We start from the raw sequence: 22,413 nt of genomic DNA, 5'->3' as shown, positions 1-22,413 counted from the left end.
ATGCTGAATGTTTTATTTTGGTATGTCAGATGTATAATGCAAACAATCAACTGAAATGTTTTACTCCAAACAGTTTCATCATAATATATTTATTTCCTTAGCAAAATATTCTCTATTTTCTTCTAGTCTTAGAGTGGGGAATGGGAAGGATGTACTTGTCTATAGGTTTGAGGCCAGCCTGGTCTTGGAGGAAGGTGTGTTCCATTCCTCAGCGAGCAACATTGGGGAGTCGCGGGGGGCAGCATACTGTGCCACGTTGGGCAGGCCGGGCACGACGCAGCAACCGAGGGCACTGCGGAAAGTGGGCATGTCGTGGGCCTCATACCACTCGTCCGTCTTTTCGTCGTAGCACTCCACGTTGTAGGTGGTGTTGAAACCATTGAAGCCGCCCACCACGAAGAGCAGGTCATCCACCACCGCGATGCCAAAGTTGCTGCGCGGGTTGAACATGGTGGGCAAGGCGCGCCAGGTGTTGTCCAGTGGGTTGTAGACCGCTGCGGTCTTCAGACGGTTGGCACCGTCAAAGCCTCCAACCTAGGGTAGCACATTCTTGTGAGTCTGAGGCTAATTGGATTTCAAATGTTGTGAGAAAGAAATAGAAGCTAGAGACAATCTGTATGTTTAATTAACCACATATACATTAATTATAAACGTTACATTAAATGTAAAGAAAAGCTTCATGAAAGAACAGCTGCTTATATTCAAGCTGTACTGTCAAAATGTAACTTGCTTTACAGCCTGAGACTATTGATGTCTCCATCTATTCCAGACTGGTAGTTTTACACAGCAATCAATCTCACTGAGGAGCTGAGCACCATCGTCTCCAAAGGCCGTCTCAGTGCTCCAGGTAGTTACTGCAATTTGTTTTATCCTCAATTCTGAATGTCTTCCATTTTAATTGTACCACGAGTAAAGCACCTGCACACCCCTGGACTTGTGTTTTGATTGTACAGACCAAATCACATGACAAAAGTGTTAGTCCACCAGATATGACTACTTAGTTTGTTCTGACTAGAAGTTCTGCTCTGACTCGTTGAATGTATAACTTACTGCATAGAGCTGCTCCTTGTATGCAATGACGCCGACCCCACTGCGGCGACTCCTCATAGGGGCAATCAGGGTCCATTGGTTGGTCTTGGGACAGTAACTCTCTGCATTGAACAAGCACTCAGTCCCATTGAAGCCTCCACAGACGTACACCTGAACGCCAGAGAACCCCACAGGATTGACACATCACAACTGTTCTTTTTTACTTGTAAGGTGCAGTCTAGTAGTCTAGTTTTCTTTTACTGTTTTAGTTTTCATACCAATTACTCGTTTGAACTGCAACATGAGTGTTGGCAGGCTTCACTTATCTAGTCCCCTTCAACTTCTGCCTACCTTGCCATGCAGTGTGGTGGCACTGGCATCGCTCCTTTTCTCATGCATCGGCGCTACCAGGGTCCACTGGTTTGTCTCAGGCTCGTAGCGCTCCACACTTGTAAGACGCCCGTAGCCATCGAAGCCGCCTATGGCGTAAATGCAGCCGTCCAGTACTGTCACACTGACGTAGCAGCGCCGCGAGTGCATGGGTGCCACCTGGTGCCAGATGCGCGTGACGGGGTTGAACTTGCGGACACTGTTGAAGTAGTCCACGCTGTCAAAGCCGCCTAAGCAGTAGACGAAGCCGTTGAGGTACACAGCACCGTGGTATGCCCGTGGGCTCTCTTCCTGCGCTACGGTCACCCAACAGTCGGCCCTCGTGTCATATGCTTCGATTAAATTGGTTGGGTTGCCTCCACTCCAGCCGCCGATAGCCAGTAGGATGGCGTAGGGCAGACGAGGTCGCCTCAGCGGGTTGCTGGAAATGGAGGGGCCGTGCATGTTGAGTTCGTACAAGGCCTTCAAGGCGTTGAGGATGATGGGTTTGCATTCATCGCTGTCTTTCACCAGGGAGTTGTTCCTCACATGGTTTATGAAGTAGTCAGCATTCATCAAAGCCATTCGCACCTAGATGGACATAATTAAATGTAAGGGATTTCATACAGTTGAAAAACACTCAAAGCAAACCAGATCGAGGTAGGGAAGACTAAGCAAACACGCTTCTTGTCTAACATAATGCTTTCTCAAATATTATGAAACCAATTTCGCTTGGTTGTCATTAGCACCATAGTTGCCCAGTAGCTCTATGATAACAAAAAAGTAGCTTTGATCAGTGACTGTTTTATAAGTGGACCGTCACCTTTGGTAGTAGCACAGAGATCCAGTGCCTTCGGCTGGCAGGAGCGTGGGCGATCCAGCGCAGGATGGCCTCAAACACAGCGTTCTCCTGCCTAACGTTCAGGTCGTCCTTCTCAATGAGGTCGCAGAGCTGGGCCAGAGACAGCTCCAGGAACTCCTGGGAGTAGCAGACGATTTCCTCAAAGTGGTGCAGGATGAAGACGAAGGCTCGGCGCTGCAGCTCCGGGCAGGAGTAGAAGTCGGCGAACTTGCAGATGCCGATGCAATTTTCCAGACACAGCTGGGTCTCCAGGAAGTGGCAGCAGGCCTGCACGATGCCCAGGATGGAGAACTGGTCGGCCGCCTCTAGGAGCAGCTCCACGTTGTCCGCCGTGACTGGGACGGTCCGGGTGTAGGCGTACTCGATGAGCATCCTCATCATCTCAGGAGATACACCTGGGATGGTGTACACACGTTTCTCGCAGGGGTTCCAGCCACTGGTGAACAGAGCCCTGCGGGGGAAATAGGCAAAACATTGACAACTCACTGAGGGACAGTTTCACACATCACAGACCCAGAATAAGGAAAAACAATTCTCAAAAAATGTAACTGTCCAGAGTTGGATACATGTCTCTGTTCTATGAAACTCTTTTGATTAAACATTAACCATAGGCCAGAAATAATTGAAGATGTGTCTATGAAGACAAATTGTGATTAATCAATTGTGTTGTGAAACTGGCCTAGTGTTGGTACTCTCTCCTGGGCATAGATTGAGACTGAAGTCTCCATTCTTCATCTATGTCAATTGATATTTAGAATGTTAAAGTGATTTTTGTTCGCATGTTTATGGTACAATCACACAACAGACAAGCCTCTCACCGGAAATACGAGCTGCATCCACACAGGATAGTCTTGTGGGCACTGAACTCAACTCCCTTGACTTTGATGACCACATCGCAGAGTTTCCCTTCCAGGCGTAGCTCATTGAAAATGTTGCAGGCCATGGCACCAGTAGTCTTCTCCGTTTGAAATTTGGTTAAGGTTCTAGACTCTTCCATGTCTTTAGCAGACTTTTTTGTTTGTGAAATGTTTGATGTGATCGAGAGAGAACTTTGCTTTTCATTCTTGTTGACTTCTAGAACATCCATACATTGATACATCACAATGGCATTACTTCCAATTCTCTGTTGATAGAAAGCAATCAATTTACCATGGTAACATGATCCAATTATGAAATAATCAAAAAAAGTTAAGCGCCCCAAAATAAAACATTTACAATAAAAATGTTTTAAATGGTAATTATTGTGAACTTAAAACTGACATGCTATATTTAAAAATAAAGTATGTCAATACAGATTTTATTTTTGGGAATAATCTGAATTATTCTGGAATTTGCTGTAGTTTTCAGGTGACATCCTTTATCAATTACCAGTATCTAGCTACTTTTTATGAACGTATGGGAACCACTGTTTACGTTTGTCTGTTGCAGAGGGAGGACTGCAGGTGCAACAAGATTTTGACATGTAAACAAATCTAGCTGGCAAGCTAGCTAGCTAACAGTATTATTTTTCTGATTAGTGTAACGTTAGCAAATTAGCTAAATGTACTTAAACCAACAAGCAACCTTTCATTGAATGTATTGCAAATACGTATTCTTATTGCTCACTGCACATCAGTTTGTCTAGTTAGCTATCTAGCTAACGTATGAAAATGGTAAGTGTTTCTTGGCTTGTTAACGTTAAATAGCTAACTAGATAGCTATTTAGCTACCATTGCCATTGGTTATTCATATGCACAGCTGGCAAGATTGCACGAATGACATGATACATTGTTATATATATATATAATAGCTAGCTAGGTAACAAAAAAACATGGGACACTATAGAGACTAGAGTTCTAATGGCTTACCCAGAGAAATACCTCGTTGGTTTGTGTTATTTTGGATAGCGTAGCAGGGCAAGCTAACCAACCACACAATTTGCTATGATAAGGGTTAGCTACGGTTGTTTACCATATTGTTTTGAATTGGAATGATGACCACAACGTAATAATGCCATATTTACCAAGGAAGGATTTTAAAAAGTGAGGGAAATATAATTTCTTGCAAACAAATTTAAATTATAAAAGTTCTCAAACTACAGAGAACAACACACACACATAGCTAGTTAATACATATAGCTAGCTACTATGTAGCTAGCTATGTCCATGCTTGTAATCATGTTATTACTTAACACAAGACAAAGTCATTGACATTGTATCTCAATGCATATTGGCAAATGTTTGTTTTGTATTGGGGCACAGAGTACAGTCATTCTACTCAGGGTATCTTGAGTATAATGACTTAAAGGGTAACTCCACCACGTTTCAACCTCATTTTCATTATCTCCAGCACAATATCAGTGTCAACATTTGTGAAAACGGCGCATTTCTACGTTTTGTTGAAAGATATATAAAGTTCAGATGTTTTTTACATCTTCAAAAAGTAAGCATTTCACTGTTAGTCTACAACTGTTGTTTACGAAGCATGTAAAAAATACAATTTGATTGATTTGAAAAGTTAAAACAAGACAAAACTATGAGATTCGCGGAGAAGTCGGGAGCAAAAAATACCCTCCCTTGGGATAGGAACCCGTTGCAGTTTTAAAAAGCACCGTTTCTTACATTTAATCCTACCCTTTGATATCACAGAGAAGCATTTTTTTAGGACCTTTCTTCTTATCATTTTAACCACAGATCATAGAAACGCACTGTTTCACATATGTAGACACTGGTTTGGTGCTGGAGCTGATGAATGAGGTTGAAAAGTGCCGGAATTGCCTTTTTAATATAAATTGGATAAACTAAGCATAGTGTTTTTCCCCTTTGCCATGAGACATCAGTGACTGGGTGCTGTAGATGTCTCCTGTTCCATGAATCCCATGAATTAGCTAATACCTCTCTCCCTGTTTCTTTGCCCAGATATACCACATCCCCTGGATATATTTGCCGGTGCGGACTGCCCTAGCAATCTGGCACCAGCTGACAAAGTCTGAGGTCAGACAGCTCTCTGTTCCACTGTCGTCGCCTGCTCTCCTCTTTACCAATGCCTAGTACAGTTAATTCATCAAAATCCATCTCTGCTAAGCAGTAACTGCATGTATTTTGTCTGACAGTTTCTCATTTTGATTTACAATATGCATCAAAACTGTCCGAATTCCCACACTATTTGTAGTCTATTAGAATGCACTGTATTTGGTGATTTGGGTATTAGTCCCGGTGCCTGGTTTCCCGATAGCGATGGAATTTAGGCTTTAAATTGTTTTAACGATGCATCCTTCCTACCGAAGATGTAACATGCGTTTCCCAAAACACCACGCAGAGAGAACAATCTTAGCGATGCTTACCCTATAAAAATGCACTTAATCACCGATTTGGCACATCATTGCGCACATGTTAGGCTACACATCATTACATATATTGAGATTACAGACAGTAGCCTACAAGTAGCTAAATATAACTCAATTTATTGAACATGAAATGTATTATGATTGAAATACGCCTATAGCCTACCATATTTATTGTATTGCAGTCATCTAGGTTTTCATTTGAAGCATGTTTTAATACGTCGCTTGTTTGTATCAATTGCAAAGACATGGGCAACTTCGTATTTGTAGTCAACTTTGTTCTGAAGTTTAGTGGAGATCTTCTGTGTATGAAGTGGGAGGGCGACGCATTTAGCTATTCGACGAGTGGTCTGAGGCAGGCTTTAGATTACAAGTGTTTTCAAGTGCAACGTTAATAACGATGGTTTTGGGAAATGGCTTGGAGATTTAACAATGCTCCTACGAAGGTTCTAAAAATGAATTTAGCCTTAAGATGCTTTTGGGAAACCGGGCCTTGGACGGGTCTATAATAAATTAGCCTAATAACTGCAAACTGTGTGGATTTGGAAGAATTGTATCCTATCCTCTCCTATTTTGCTCTTCAAGTCATCCTAGGCTGTGTAGTAGCTTTGTAATGGTAAAAAGAGGTATTCGTGTGAAGTCTACTAATACTAACTTGGAAGAAATAGGCTACATTTTGAGAAATGCTGGCTCTGTAGTTGACTAATACATTAAATCAATTAACTCAGCATGCATGATAAATATGGTCTTAACGTGGTGGCGGGAGTAGGATCTCAAAACATAACTAACCACAGTGTTTTCAAGCAGGCCTATGTGGATTAGCGTTGTCCCCTATTTTCTACATTTGTCCCTTTGCGCCCCCTACAGTTTGATAGCAACAATAGCACGTGTGGGATTTGTATTATTATTTTGGATTCAGACTAAAGATTTTGCAGGTTTTCCTACTTACAAAGCATGTAGAGGTCTGTAATTTTTATCATAGGTACACTTCAAAATCCAGAAAATCACATTGTATGATTTTTAAGTAATTAATTTGCATTTTATTGCATGACATAAGTATTTGATACATCAGAAAAGCAGAACTTAATATTTGGTACAGAAACCTTTGTTTGCAATTACAGAGATCATACGTTTCCTGTAGGTCTTGACCAGGTTTGCACACACTGCAGCAGGGATTTTGGCCCACTCCTCCATACAGACCTTCTCCAGATCCTTCAGGTTTCAGGGTTGTCGCTGGGCAATACAGACTTTCAGCTCCCTCCAAAGATTTTCTATTGGGTTCAGGTCTGGAGACTGGCTAGGCCACTCCAGGACCTTGAGATGCTTCTTACGGAGCCACTCCTTAGTTGCCCTGGCTGTGTGTTTCGGGTCGTTGTCATGCTGGAAGACCCAGCCATGACCCATCTTCAATGCTCTTACTGAGGGAAGGAGGTTGTTGGCCAAGATCTCGCGAAACATGGCCCCATCCATCCTCCCCTCAATACGGTGCAGTCGTCCTGTCCCCTTTGCAGAAAAGCATCCCCAAAGAATTATGTTTCCACCTCCATGCTTCACGGTTGGGATGGTGTTCTTGGGGTTGTACTCATCCTTCTTCTTCCTCCAAACACGGCGAGTGGAGTTTAGACCAAAAAGCTCTATTTTTGTCTCATCAGACCACATGACCTTCTCCCATTCCTCCTCTGGATCATCCAGATGGTCATTGGCAAACTTCAGACAGGCCTGGACATGCGCTGGCTTGAGCAGGGGGACCTTGCGTGCGCTGCAGGATTTTAATCCATGACGGCGTAGTGTGTTACTAATGGTTTTCTTTGAGACTGTGGTCCCAGCTCTCTTCAGGTCATTGACCAGGTCCTGCCGTGTAGTTCTGGGCTGATCCCTCACCTTCCTCATGATCATTGATGCCCCACGAGGTGAGATCTTGCATGGAGCCCCAGACCGAGGGTGATTGACCATCATCTTGAACTTCTTCCATTTTCTAATAATTGCGCCAACAGTTGTTGCCTTCTCACCAAGCTGCTTGCCTATTGTCCTGTAGCCCATCCCAGCCTTGTGTAGGTCTACAATTTTATCCCTGATGTCCTTACACAGCTCTCTGGTCTTGGCCATTGTGGAGAGGTTGGAGTCTGTTTGATTGAGTGTGTGGACAGGTGTCTTTTATACAGGTAACGAGTTCAAACAGGTGCAGTTAATACAGGTAATGAGTGGAGAACAGGAGGGCTTCTTAAAGAAAAACTAACAGGTCTGTGTGAGACGGAATTCTTACTGGTTGGTAGGTGATCAAATACTTATGTCATGCAATAGAATGCAAATGAATTACTTAAAAATCATACAATGTGATTTTCTGGATTTTTGTTTTAGATTCCGTCTCTCACAGTTGAAGTGTACCTATGATAAAAATTACAGACCTCTACATGCTTTGTAAGTAGGAAAACCTGCAAAATCGGCAGTGTATCAAATACTTGTTCTCCCCACTGTATGTGTGAGATTTCGGGAGGCTGAAATATGAGCTTAGAATTCAGAAATGGCCTCGTACAATTTGTTTGCGATTTTATAGAACCACATTAATCTTATTGTCCATACTGAACATATTTCACTAATCCATTCATTCATTCCAATTGAATAGTGTTGATTTGCCCTGTTGATTTACTTCCGGCCAGTGATTGATTTACTTCCGGCCAGTTTGTTTTAAGCTTCATCATAGGAATGTTTTGGTACTGTAGTAAATGCATTACTTGATTAATTAGCGGTGTAGAGCCTTGCAGTATAATCTACTAACTGTCCCCCCCCGTCCCCCCATCCCCCCCGTCCCCTGCCCCCTTCCTTCCTCACCCCCCACCTGGAACGGTCCCCACTGGTACAGGTATCCATCACTAACGCCTGTCTTCTCCTTGTTCCTCAGATCCCAGAGCTGGCTAAGGCCTCTGTGCTGATAAGGGACCGCAGCAGAGTGGATGAGACCATCCAGGCCATGCAACGAGCCGGGCCAGATGCCCTCCAGGTAACCACTGGCCAGAAGTACTGTTTACAGGGTCAAAGGTCACCTAGACCGAGCCAAAAAAGCACACTACAATAGCTCCCCACAAGAGTGTTTGTTTATGTTTATGAGTAGAAATTTAGCAAACACTTCTGAGTACCATCCGTGATGATGGTGGAGGGGTCGTACTCACACAATAACAGAGGGGGCAGAATACTGTGGCGCTGATGGCACAGCATAATCATAATGGTCTGACTGCACAGAGGTGCCGGGGAAGAAGGGTGTCCACGGTGGACCAGCGTGTGTGTGTGTTGTGAGAAAGGGGGCTATCCAAGCTCCATCAGCCAGGACTAGACATTGGCTTATCAAGCCTTTCCATCCCCGCTCAATTTTGTCTAACCTCTACAACAATATACACATTTACATTGCAAGTCTACTCTTTGAGCTGGGCTCGGGGATGGAACAGCTGTTCAAATAAAAAAAATGGTCACATGCTTCGTAAACAACAGGTGTAGATTAAATGTGAAATGCTTACTTACGAGCCCTCCCAACAATGCAGAGAGAAAAAAAGAGAGTAAAAAAAATAGACAAATAATAACAAGGAATAAGTACACATGAGTAATGATAACTTGGCTATATACACAGGGTACCAGTACCAAGTTGATGTGCTGGGGTAGGAGGTAATTGAGGTAGATATGTACATATAGGTAGGGATAAAGTGACCAAGAAACGGGATAGATAATAAACAGTAACAGCAGCGTATGTGATGAGTCAAAAGTAGCTCTGTAGCTACTCTGTAGCTCAGCTGGTAGAGCACGGCGCTTGTAACGCCAAGGTAGTGGGTTCGATCCCCGGGACCACCCATACACAAAAATGTATGCACGCATGACTGTAAGTCGCTTTGGATAAAAGCGTCTGCTAAATGGCATATTTATTTATTTTATTTAAAAAGAGTTGCAAAAAGGGTCAATGCAGATATTCCAGGTAGCTATTCAATAACTATTTAACTAACTATTTAGCAGTCTTATAGCTTGGGGGTTAGAAGCTGTTCAGGGTCCTGTTGGTTCCAGACTTGGTGCATCGGTACCGCTTGCCGTGCCGTAGCAGAGAGAACAGTTTATGACTTGTGTGGCTGGAGTCTTTAACAATTTTTAGGGCCTTCCTCTGACACCGCCTGGTATAGAGGTCCTGGATGGCAGGGAGCTCGGCCCCAGTGATGTACTGGGTCATACGTACTACCCTCTGTAGCGACTTGTGGTGGAATGCCAAACAGTTGCCATACTAAGTGGTGATGCAGCCAGTCAAGATGCTCTCAATGGTGCAGCTGTAGAACTTTTTGAGGATCTGAGGGCCCATGACAAATCTTTTCAGCCTCCTGAGGGGGAAGAGGCATTGTCGTGCCCTCTTTGCGACTGTGTTGATGTGTGTGGACCATGATAGTTCCTTAGTGATGTGGACACCGAGGAACTTGAAGCTCTCCTGAACAACTGTGTGTGTGTGTGTGTGTGTGTGTGTGTGTGTGTGTGTGTGTGTGTGTGTGTGTGTGTGTGTGTGTGTGTGTGTGTGTGGGAAGGGGAAAGGTGGGTGGGGCGTGTGCTATAGCCGTTGCTATAGCGTAATGATGTTAGGGACCATATACATGTAGGATGGAATCACAAGCTGTAATATAAAATAAATAATATCTGCGTGCCTAAATGTTGATTTTTTTTTTCCTGCCAGTCCTTGTTAAAGATAACAATCCTTCATAGGAAGTGCCTACAATATTACGCATATTAATCATCAATTGTGGGAAGGAATTAATGTAGGCGGATAATCAATCACCCATGAGTGAATGCGCTTTTCAGATCAGTTCAGGGTGCAGAGCCATGGGTGCACACATTTGTTGATATTCATTGCTAGTTAGCGAGTTATTAGCCCACTTATAGGCCAGCAATGGGGAGTTATTGCTTCCTACATGAACAGTCACCTATTTGGCCCATGGTGTTACAGACCAACTAAAAAGTCATTAATTAATTTCAAGCCCTTCCTATTGTAAAAACGTCTTTAAAAGTCTCATGTAATGCAGGCCTGCATTGAACACCACATATAGGCTACTGTAGGATATATCATAGAAATCAAAAGCTATTTCCATGTGAAAATGTTATGGGATTTGCTCCATTGGTTTTGTTGGTAGGCCTACATTATGCTCAAATAGCCACAATAGTCTATTGGCTACTGTCTAAAACTGTAAGGGTACAGCCTCAGTGTTCACTGTAAAGGCGCGCCGGAAGTTGCACAAAATTCTCACAACGTTCAAGTTTCCGCTCACAAGACCTCAAATTTGCTCAGTGCCCCAAAATTAGAGGGAACATTGGTCCCATCTCTCAAGGGCCCTAGGATCCATGTGTACGGGGGTGGTCTGCCAGTCACAGGGACGAGAACCCTACCTGGGAAGGGGGGCGTTTTTTTGCGGGAGGGAAATTGGAGGACAACTGGAGGTCTCCTTAGAGCCAGTTGTAACTACAGTATGTTTAGCAGGGCATCTATCATGGTACAGCTTCGTGGATTCTGGTGCTACTGGTAGGTATGGATAAGTACCTCAAAATGGTGGCTAGGATAGTGGTAAGTATCTAAAATATAACCCATCATGGTAATTGGTGAATTGAGGATAGCTAGCTATAATTCCAATGGTTTAGCTGATAATAGGAAAATAAGAGCAGTTTTTACATAGTTAAAGGAAAATGATGACCAGATGTATTGATTACAGGAAACTCATTCAATATATTCTGACGAAGTGGCCTGGGAAAAAGAGTGAGATGGTCAAATCTATTTCTGTCACGGGCTAAAGAATTCAAAAGGTGTTATGTAGAAATTCATGTAGAGGTCTGTAATAAAAATTACAGACCTCTACATGCTTTGTAAATAGGAAAACCTGCAAAATCGGCAGTGTATCAAATACTTGTTCTCCCCACTATAAATGACAAACTGTCGGACACACAAAAAGAGAGACTGATCTCTCGACTGCTGAAGCAGGAGCCAGGGGGGCAATACAAAGACCCAGTCTCTTAAAAAAAAAAAAATGGAGGCCTCCTCACCATTTAAATTGCTCATAGAATAAGAAAGGTCCTACAGGACATTATTCATCACGATCAGACGGGATTCTTAAAAGGAAGATATATGGGAGACAACATTTGATACCTACTAGAAATAATGGAAAACTATTAGAATGCAGGTATAATATTTATAGCAGATTTTGAGAAAGCATTTTATACACTACGTCTAGAATCTGTTTATAAGTGCCTGGATTTGATCAACTTTGGAGAATCTCTCATAAGATGGGTAAAAGTCAAGTACAACGATCCTTTATGTAAAATAAGAAATAACGGTTACTTCTCTGAGAACTTTGAATTGTCAAGAGGTGTAAAATAAGGTTGCCCTCTGTCGCCATACCAATTTTTTATGGCCATTGAACGGTTATCTTTAAAAATCATATCTAATGATAACATTAAGTGGTAAAAATGTATGGATTAGAGACAAAAGTATCAATGTACGCCCGATGATTCAAATTCTTGAGTCCTCAATCTTCAACATTGAAAGGGCCTCATTGAGGACCTGGATAATTTCTCCAGTTTCTCTAGACTAAAACCCAACTATGATAGTGTACTATTAATGGATTGCGTCTCTAAAAGATAGAATTGCCATGGGCGGATGGTGAAGTCGATGTGCTTGATGTACATATCCCAGAAAAGTTGAGCGATCTTGCAACTTAACTTTGATAGAAAACTTAGCAAAATAGATAGAATCTTGAAGCTATGGAGAGGGAAACGCCTATCCATTTACGGGAACATTACCCTGATTAATTCTCTAGTGAAATCGCAGTTTACATATTTATTCATGTCTCTACCGACTCCAGGAGAATCGTTTTTCAAATCATGCGGGAATTTTTTTGGAATGGCAAACCAGTTAAACAAGCATATTTATATAACAAACACGAGTTTGGAGGGTTAAAACTATTAAATATTAAGGCATTAAACCTCTCTCTTAAAGCGTTCATTGTACTGAAATGTTATCTAAATCCAAACTGGGGCCCATCCTATGTTTAAGAGTGGTGTCTGCCTTTTTGCAGATTAAAAAGGTGGATTCGGTGGATTGACAATGGAAAAGGCAGATCTAATTTTACAGCATATTACAGGGCCTTAGGAAATATTCAGACCCCTTGACTTTTTCCAAATTTTGTTAGGTTACAGCGTTATTCTAAAACTGATTAAATTGTTTAGTTTTTTATCCCTCATCAGACTACACACAATACCCCATAATGACAAAGCAAAAACAGGTTTTTATACATTTTTGCTAATTTATGAAAAAAGAAAACGGAAATATCACAATTACATAAGTAAATGACCCTTTACTCAGTACTTTGTTGAAGCGCCTTTGACAGCGATTACAATCTTCTTTGGTATGACGCTACAAGCTTGGCACACCTGTATTTGGGGAGTTTCTCCCATTCTCTGCAGATCCTCTCAAGCTCTGTCAGGTTGGATGGGGAGCGTCGCTGCACAGCTTTTTTCAGGTCTCTCCAGAGATGTTTGATCCAGTTCAAGTCCGGCATCTGGCTGGGCCACTCAAGGACATTCAGAGACTTGTCCTGAAGCCACTCCTGCGTTGTCTTGGCTGTGTGCTTAGGGTCGTTGTCCAGTTAGAAGGTGAACCTTCGCCCCAGTCTGAGGTCCTGAGCACTCTGGAGCAGGTTTTCATCAAGGATCTCTCTGTACTTTGCTCTGTTCATCTTTCCCTCGATCCTGACTAGTCTCCCAGTCCAGGCGCTGACAAACATCCCCACAGCATGATGCTGCCACCACCATTCTTCACCGTAGGGATGGTGCCAGGTTTCCTCCAGACGTGATGCTTGGCATTCAGGCCAAAGAGTTCAATCTTGATTTAATCAGACCAGATAATCTTGTTTCTCATGGTCTGAGAGTCCAGGTGCCTTTCGGCAAACTCCAAGCGGGCTGTCATGTGCCTTTTACTGAGGAGTGGCTTCCGTCTGGCCACTCTACCATAAAGGCCTGATTGGTGGAGTGCTGCAGAGATGGTTGTCCTTCTGGAAGGTTCTCCGAGCTCTGTCAGAGTGACCATCGGGTTCTTGGTCACCTCCCTGACCAAGGCCCTTCTCCCCCGACTGCTCAGTTTGGCCGGGCGGCCAGCTCTAGGAAGAGTCTTGGTGGTTACAATCTTCTTCCATTTAAGAATGATGGAGGCCATTGTGTTCTTGGGGGACCTTCAATGCTGAAGCAATTTTTTGGTACCCTTTGTGCGTCGACACAATCCTGTCTCGGGGTCTCTACGGACAATTCCTTCGACCTCATGGCTTGGTTTTTGCTCTGACATGCACTGTCAAATGTGGGACCTTATATAGACAGGTGTGTGCCTTTCCAAATCATGTCCAATCAATTGAATTTACCACAGGTGGACTCCAATCAAGTTGTAGAAACATCTCAAGGATGATCAATGGAAACAGGATGCACCTGAGCTCAATTTAGAGTCTCATAGCAAAGGGTCTGAATACTTATGTAAATAAGGTATCTGTTTTTTTATTTTTAATACATTTGCAAAAACCTGTTTTCGCTTTGTCATTATGGGGTATTGTGTAGATTGCTGAGAAAATGTTTTGATTTAATCAATTTTAGAATAAGGCTGTAACGTAACAAAATGTGGAAAAGGTCAAGGGGTCTAAATACTTTCCGAAGGCACTGTAAATGGCTAAACTCCAATGCACTGACAGAAAGAGAAAAAAAAGGCACAAAATTCCAAGAAGGATATAATATTTATGAAGGATATTGTAAACAAGGACGGTAAAGTTATGTCACACAAGCAACTAACAACAGTGTATGGAGGTGTATGCTCAATACAAAATTATAACCAACTCATAGCGGCTCTGACACAAAATTGGAAGAGACAATTACTTAAAGAAGAAACTAAATAATTAGTCTGTTTGCCACCCATTAAAAATCATAAATGGCTTAAAATGATTAGTCTAAATAAAAAAAATTATCAATTCCACTTAAAGTCAAAAGGTTTGACAGCAATACTGTATAACATTCAAGTCAGTTGGGAACAGGTCTTTGATGTCCCAATACCATGGCAACTGATATATAAAACAACAATTGACACATCAATCAATTAGTTTCAATTTAAGCTATTATATACAATTCTTGCTACACAAAGAATGCTCAATATATGGGGCATTTAACAGTCAGCCTAGTGCAGACTCTGCCACAAGGAAAAGGAATCAATAGAGCATATTTTCTGGTATTGTCCTTCGGTCGTTCGCTTAAGGAATCAGGTCCAGGAATGGTTATGTCATAATATCAGAGTTCAGATGGACCTGGAAACTGTATTGATAGGGGATCTGAAAAACCACGATCAGTCAATGGGAAATATCATTATACTCTTGGGTAAAGTATATTTTTTTAGGGCAACATCAGTAGAAATGTTACAAATAGTGAGGTTCAGGACCCTCGTAAGACATCATAGTAAAATTGAGGGATGTATTGCAAAAGGAAATAGCAAAATGGCATTATACTGGGAAATATGGGTTAATGAATAGTGGATTGGCTGCTGTGGGAGAAAATCCAGCACATGTGAAAATAGCTGTAAGTAGCAGTAGAAGTATTGTTGTCCGTTAGTTTACTCCAATCAGGGGAGGGATGGTAGGGTGGGGGGTATGAATAAAATAAGGGGGATTATACATTTAGCAAACAATTCAATTGATAGAACCCACAATCTATCTGCAATATTAAAGCTGATCTATAATAATAATAATTCAGTTAATGTGATGTGTATGAGTGGAAAGAGCTCTCTTCTTAGCAATGCCTGGTCTCTACAGGTGATCTCGGACTTTGACATGACCCTCAGCAGATTTGCCCACAACGGGAAGAGGTGCCCCACCACTCACAGTGAGTACACAGGTCCCCATCACCAAGACTTGGGTCGTGTTCATTAGGCACCAAGGGAAGAAAACAGACAGCCCTGGATTTGTCTAATAAGAAACTCATTTTCATTTTTCCTTAAAAAACGTTTTCTGTTGTGTGACGTAATGAACACTACCCTGGATCATTATAACAAGCGATTGCGAAAGTAGTTATTTTGAAGTGCAAGAGATATTGTCCCTCATCATTTTCTTTCCGCCGTTTAAGATATCCTGGATAACGACTTGCTCATCAATGACGCCTCTAAGAAAATGGTGAGTACAATCACACAACCAGGAGAGGACTAGAGAAAGTTCTGTGTTCCTCTGATGAGACAGTAGGAAAAAGCATTAAGTACATTCTCTATTGAGATATTATGTTGTGTGTATGTTGTGTCTCTCACACGTTTATTCCCTTCTATGTAGATTAGGGAGTTGTTGAATACCTACTACCCCATTGAGATCGATGCAACTCGCACCGTCGAGGAGAAGCTTCCTCACATGGTGGAGTGGTGAGTGGCTGACAGAATCCACCTCGCACTACACCTAAACATATTCAGCCTCTTTTTCTGCTTTCATGCTAAAAAGTGTTCATTTTTAATAACAGAGAGATGTCTACAGTACAGTTGAATCTAATTTCCATTTTTTATGTGTATGTTAGTTCGCTAAGTGGTCGTTTAAGTGGCACACTAACGCAGTGTCCTGGGCTTTTCATTGCAGGTGGACCAGTGTCCATGAGCTACTGATCCAACAGAAGATCAGGAGGGACCTGCTGGCTCAGGCAGTGAAGCAGTCCAGTGCCATGCTCAGGTCAGATCACTGTAGGACTCTACTCTACTACCACATATCTACAACACAAAATCCATGTGTACATGTGTGTATAGTGCGTATGTTATGATGTGTGTATGCGTGTGCCTGCGTGTGTCTCTTCACAGTCCCCGCTGTTCCATAAAGTGTATTTTTATCTGTTTTTTAAATCTAATTTTACTGCTTGCATAAGTTACTTGATGTGGAATAGAGTTCCATGTAGTACTGTGCGCCTCCCATAGTCTGTTCTGGACTTTGGGACTGTGACGAGACCACAGGTGGCATGTCTTGTGGGGTATGCCGCTCACAAATACAAGTAGTGATGAAGTCAATCTCTCCTCTACTTTGAGCCAGGAGAGATTGACATGCATATTATTAATGTTAGTTCTCTGTGTACATTTAAGGGGGGATTGCTGAGGAGTATTTCTGTCTGTAATAAAGCCCTTTAGTGAGGAAAAACTCATTCTGATTGGCTGGGCCTGGCTCCCAGTGGGTGGGCCTGGCTCCAAAGTGGGTGGGCCTATGCCCTCCCAGGCCCACCCATGGCTGCGCCCCTGCCCAGTCGTGAAATCTATAGATTAGGACCTAATTTATTTATTTCAATTGACTGATTTCCTTATATGAACTGTAACTCACCAAAATCTTAGAAATTTTCCTGAATCCCTCTTTGTGGCACCAGACCACACGACTGGACAGTAGTCCAGGTGCGACAAAACTAGGGCCTTGTAGGAGCTGCCTTGTTGATAGCGTTGTTAAGAAGGCAGAGCAGCGCTTCATTATCGACAGACCTCACTCCATCTTAGCTACTGTTGCATCAATGTGTTTTGACCATGACACTTTACAATCCAGGGTTACTCCAAGCAGTTTAGTCTCCTGAACTTGCTCAATTTCAACATTATTCGTTACAAGATTTAGTTGAGGTTTAGGGTTTAGTGAATGATTTGTCCCAAATACAATGCTTTTAGTTTTTGAAATATTTAGGACTAACTTATTTCCTGCCGCCCATTCTGAAACTCACTGTAGCTCTTAAGTGTTGCATTGATTTCACTTGCTGTGGTAGCTGACTCAGAGCCAGTGGCAGGTCATTAGTAAAGATTGAAAAAAAGTAAGGGGCCTAGACAGCTGCCCTGGGGAATGCCTGACTCATGTTGGAGAGGCTTCCATTAAAGAACACCCTCTGTGTTCTGTTAGACAGGTAACTCTTGATCCACAACACATACGTTTTTCCAGCAGCAGACTATGATCGATAATGTCAAAAGCTGCACTGAATTTTTACTTGAGAAATACTGCACCAAACACGTTATTTAGTTGTAAAATAGTGCAACAAAAAAAAACTTAAACATCTGCATGAAAAATTTCAAAACTAATTACAGATTTCTTGAGTCATCTTAGATTCATTCTGGGGATTTTGAGGAAGTGAAATATGCTGCCCCGTCAACAGTGTCTCATGGGGGACAAACATCATTAACCAAACACGGAATCGGTCAGGAAAGACACCTACAGTGCCTTGCAAAAGTATTCATCCCCCTTGGCGTTTTTCCTATTTTGTTGCATTACAACCTGTAATTTAAATGGATTTTTATTTGGATTTCATGTAATGGACATACACAAAATAGTGAAATGAAAAAATAACTTGTTTCAAAAAATTCTCTAAAATAAATAACGGAAAAGTGGTGCGTGCATATGTATTCACCCCCTTTGCTATGAAGCCCCTAAATAAGATCTGGTGCAACCTATTACCTTCAGAAGTCCACCTGTGTGCAATCTAAGTGACACATGATCTCAGTATATATACACCTGATCTGAAAGGCCCCAGAGTCTGCAACACCACTAAGCAAGGGGCACCACCAAGCAAGCGGCACCATGAAGACCAAGGAGCTCTCCAAACAGGTCAGGGACAAAGTTGGGGAGAAGTACAGATCAGGGTTGGGTTATAAAAAAATATCAGAAAGTTTGAACATCCCACGGAGCACCATTAAATCCATTATAAAAAAATGGAAAGAATATGGCACCACAACAAACCTGCCAAGAGAGGGCCGCCCACCAAAACTCACGGACCAGGCAAGGAGGGCATTAATCAGAGAGGCAACAAAGAGACCAAAGATAACCCTGAAGGAGCTGCAAAGCTCCACAGCGGAGATTGGAGTATCTGTCCATTAGACCACTTTAAGCCGTACACTCCACAGAGCTGACTTTATGGAAGAGTGGCCATAAAAAAGCCTTTGCTTAAAGAACAAAATAAGCAAACACGTTTGGTGTTCACCAAAAGGCATGTGGGAGACTCCCCAAACATATGGAAGAAGGTACTCTGGTCAGATGAGGGGGGTGAATAGATATGCACGCTCAAGTTTTCGTTTTTTTTGTCTTCAAAGTGGTAGGCATGTTGTGTAAAATCAAATGATACAAACCCCCCAAAAAATCCATTTGAATTCCAGGTTGTAAGGCAACAAAATAGGAAAAATGGCAATACTTTCGCATGCCACTGTACTTTCGCAAGCCACTTTACAAGACTGAAATCTAGTTTTTCTAATGAGCAACAGAAAAACACACGTGCAAATCAGTGTGTTCAGTGGCTCTTTAACCTTATATTCCATTCGCCTAGGGTGGTGTAGTCCCGTGTAGCTCAGTTGGTAGAGCATGGCGCTTGCAACGCCAGGGTTGTGGGTTCGATTCCCACGGGGGACCAGTATGAAAATGTATGCACTCACTAACTGTAAGTCGCTCTGGAAAAGAGCGTCTGCTAAATGACTAAAATGTGGTGTTGATTGATTTAAGTCAATTAGCTGGTTATTTAGCTGGATCCAACATCTCTATGTTAGCATTTGTAGTGCTACTAGAAATGCTAGTGGAAACGGATTATCTTTATTGGTTACAGGACGATAAGAATAGAAAGAGGGATACTGATGAAGAGGAGAATTAGCAATGTTGATGATATTTCCCCCTCCCTGTCTCTGTAGGGAGGGCTACAAGGTGTTCTTTGATAGGCTGCAGGAGCAGCAGGTTCCTCTGTTGATCTTCTCGGCCGGCTTGGGGGACATCCTGGAGGAAGTGATCAGACAGAACCACGTCTTCCACCCCAACATCCACGTCATCTCCAACTACATGGACTTTGACCAGAGCGTACGTTTCTTCCTTTACTGTTTGGTTAATTTTGACATTTCAAACCAGTCTAATTATGTGTAGTATGATGTGTGCCTAATGCAGCGTTTCCCAAACTTGGTCCTGGGGACCCCAAGGGGGGGAACGTTTTGGATGTTGCCCTAGTACTACACAGCTGATTCAAATAATGAACTTGTCAAGCTTTGATTATTTGAATCAGCTGTGTAGTGCTAGGGCAACATCCAAAACGTTCCCCCCCTTGGGGTCCCCAGGACCAAGTTTGGGAAACGCTGCATTAGGCACACATCATACTACACATAATTAGACTGGTTTGAAATGTCAAAATGTGCAACCCTTGGGGTCCCCAGGACCGATTTTGGGAAACACTGGCCTAATGCCTATGGAACTGCGAAAGTGATAGTTCCCTCACATTATAAAATTACATATTGGTGTCCTGATAGCAGTCTATGGACAGGGACATACAGCAATCCACACTTTGGTTTTGTTTACCTGACCACTTTCACCTGATCACTTCCTGCAGGGTGTACTGCGGGCATTCAAAGGCCAGTTGATCCACACGTTCAACAAGCGAGAGGGCGCTCTGCTCCACGCGGCCCACTTCAGGGAGCTCCAGGAGCGGCCCAACGTGCTGCTGCTAGGGGACTCTCTTGGAGACCTCACCATGGCCGACGGGGTGGTCCACACTCAGCACACCCTCACCATAGGCTTCCTCAATGACCAGGTGGGTGTTGAGGGGTGCTGTATTTGTCTTTATATTGCCTTTTGCAAACCTGGAAGTGGTGAAGATTTAAAGGAAAGGGAGTCCGTTTTGTATAGGAACTTTGAAAGGACATACAGTTGACTTCCGATAATTGTACATTACCCTCACACCCACTTAAAAGCCAGAAGTACACTTACTTGCACTAAACTTCATGAAATATTCCTTCAATCTGTTAGTGCTGCTCACCAGTATTCCTAACCGTGTATGTAAGGTGTTGAAACACTGTTTTAGCTGGATATTAGGGCGGCAGGTAGCCTAGCGGTTAAGAGCATTGGGCCAGTAAACGAAAGGTCGCTGGTTTGAATTCCTAAACCGACTAGATGAAAAATCTGTCGATGTGCCCTTGAGCAAGGCACTTAACCCTAATTGCTCCTGTAAGTCGCTCTGGATAAGACTATAATGTAAAAATGTACTGACTGGGCCTGGCTGCTGTTCCGTTTGGTCAGGTGGAGGAGAGGAAAGAGTCTTACGTCAACTCATACGACATCGTCCTGGTCAAGGACGAAAGCATGGACGTCCCCAACGCCATCCTCAACTACATCACCACTGCGCCGGCTAAGTGAACTGCCGCGAGGACGCAACGAATCACGGGCCAAAAGTTTTAACCTAGGTCACTTCTTGTTTACACAGGCATCAGGAATCACCAGCCAATCAACCGCCATGATGGCCGACTGGTGACCGCCATCACAAAGGGAGGAAGTTGACCCTTTGTTGACCTTGACAGAGCTGCATGCACCACAATTATTATAGCACCACAATAATCCTCAGGCACCTCCGAACCAATTCAACACCTCAAAGGGATAGTATTTTAAATTAAACCACCTTGTTTCATGTGTGGGGTTGGTGCTGCAAATCCCATCCACTGAAGCCCCTTGATTCTGTTAACCTAATGTTTGTACCTATTTACTGTATGTTTCTATAGTGTCTCTACTCTCTAAGGACAAGCAGTGTCTGCAATGGCGGGAAGCTCACCCCGCTGTTGTTCATCATGGAGAGTGAGAAACACGCTGTTGGGTTTAGTACGTAAGAGAATCCAGCTCCTTCCATTTGGAGAATGGTTGATTTTGTAACTTTAAGTTAAAGGCCAGTATTCTGATCGCGCTTTGTCGGCTATGCGCCTTTTAAAGGTAATTTCCGATTGAGCCGACATATGCAGCATTTACGGTGAATGCGGTCTCCGCAAAGATTGCCTTTAAAAAGGTGCATAACAGACTAAGTGCGGTTATCTGAGAATGTTATGAAGTTAGTCATTTTATTTTCAAAGGCGCAGGGCTGTGTAATGATCATCCACCGTCTAAGCTGCTGTATCGCCCAATAAGTATTTTTACGTGTGAGAGAGTTGGTCAGTGATAGTGTGTGTATGAAACTAGTCTTAATCTAAATGTATTGATTTGTGTGTATCGATATCCATCCTCCAATTTGTGAGGGGCAATTATTTTGTGCGTGTTAAGTGTGGATGCTGCCCTATGCACATTTGACCAAATGTAGTATTTAATGTATTTATTTGGTTGAACAAGTACTGTAACAGAAGAAATGGTTACCTCACCGAGTCACCCTGTGGGAGTTCATACGGAGTTCAGTAGAACATTTTCAGTGGCAAATGCTTATGCTGCTATATATTTATTTGGTTGAACAAGTACTGTAACAGAAGAAATGGTTACCTCACCGAGTCACCCTGTGGGAGTTCATACGGAGTTCAGTAGAACATTTTCAGTGGCAAATGCTTATGCTGCTATAAAAAGCTTTCCTTGACAATTAAAGGGATAGTTCACCCAAATGTAATGTGCATGCAAATGTTAACTTGAGATGAACAAATTATGACATTTGGGTGAAATGTCCCTTTAACTACTATTTTGCACATCTTTTTTTACAGAGGAATTGGTTTCCTGTCTAGGTAGATACTTTTAAACTGGATGTCTATTTAATCCCGGCATCCTAAAACAATATTGAAGAATAGTGCTTTTGAACTGTTATTCACATTTCAATTGTATAAATGTTTTGCCAGGTAAGTAATTGAGAACACTTGTCTTTTGCATTAACAACGTACTATCTCAAATCAAGACCCAATGACAGGTGAAGACAGTTGTGAACAAAACAAGTATTTGTAATGTGTTATTTTGTGATTTCCTGTCTTTTTGAATCCACATTTTAAATACTTTCCAATACTGCCACCTAGCGGACATTTTCAAAGGTATCCCTGCATGCAGTTTAACATTTGATTAGT

At 42.5% G+C, this 22,413-nt stretch overlaps 2 protein-coding genes across 3 annotated transcripts; one reads left to right on the top strand and one right to left on the bottom strand.

Moving 5' to 3' along the window:
* Positions 1–73: 73 nt before the first annotated feature.
* LOC123484360 (kelch-like protein 10) lies at positions 74–4,195 on the bottom strand. The gene is made up of 6 exons (XM_045214600.1): positions 4,108–4,195; positions 3,079–3,383; positions 2,222–2,711; positions 1,381–1,989; positions 1,051–1,200; positions 74–534 (listed from the first exon to the last, which is right to left on the bottom strand). The coding sequence occupies exons 2-6, from the start codon at positions 3,357–3,359 to the stop codon at positions 160–162; spliced, it is 1,905 nt and encodes a 634-aa protein (XP_045070535.1). The 5' UTR covers positions 3,360–3,383; positions 4,108–4,195; the 3' UTR covers positions 74–159.
* LOC123484363 (7-methylguanosine phosphate-specific 5'-nucleotidase-like) lies at positions 3,698–22,367 on the top strand. 2 transcript variants are annotated; one of them, XM_045214604.1, is made up of 10 exons: positions 3,698–3,912; positions 5,158–5,232; positions 8,482–8,580; positions 15,422–15,491; positions 15,732–15,778; positions 15,929–16,014; positions 16,223–16,312; positions 19,267–19,429; positions 19,950–20,150; positions 20,820–22,367. In XM_045214604.1, exons 1-10 carry the CDS (start codon positions 3,904–3,906, stop codon positions 20,865–20,867), a joined length of 888 nt encoding a protein of 295 aa, XP_045070539.1. In that variant the 5' UTR covers positions 3,698–3,903; the 3' UTR covers positions 20,868–22,367. The 2 variants fall into 2 exon arrangements, with proteins under 2 accessions (XP_045070539.1, XP_045070538.1); XM_045214603.1 differs by having other exon boundaries at positions 20,636–22,367.
* The last annotated feature ends 46 nt before the right edge of the window (positions 22,368–22,413 follow it).

The sequence above is a fragment of the Coregonus clupeaformis genome, unplaced genomic scaffold, assembly GCF_020615455.1.
Source record: "Coregonus clupeaformis isolate EN_2021a unplaced genomic scaffold, ASM2061545v1 scaf0282, whole genome shotgun sequence".
In the NCBI taxonomy this organism is placed as follows: domain Eukaryota; kingdom Metazoa; phylum Chordata; class Actinopteri; order Salmoniformes; family Salmonidae; genus Coregonus; species Coregonus clupeaformis.
This window is presented reverse-complemented; position numbering and strand designations above follow the sequence as displayed.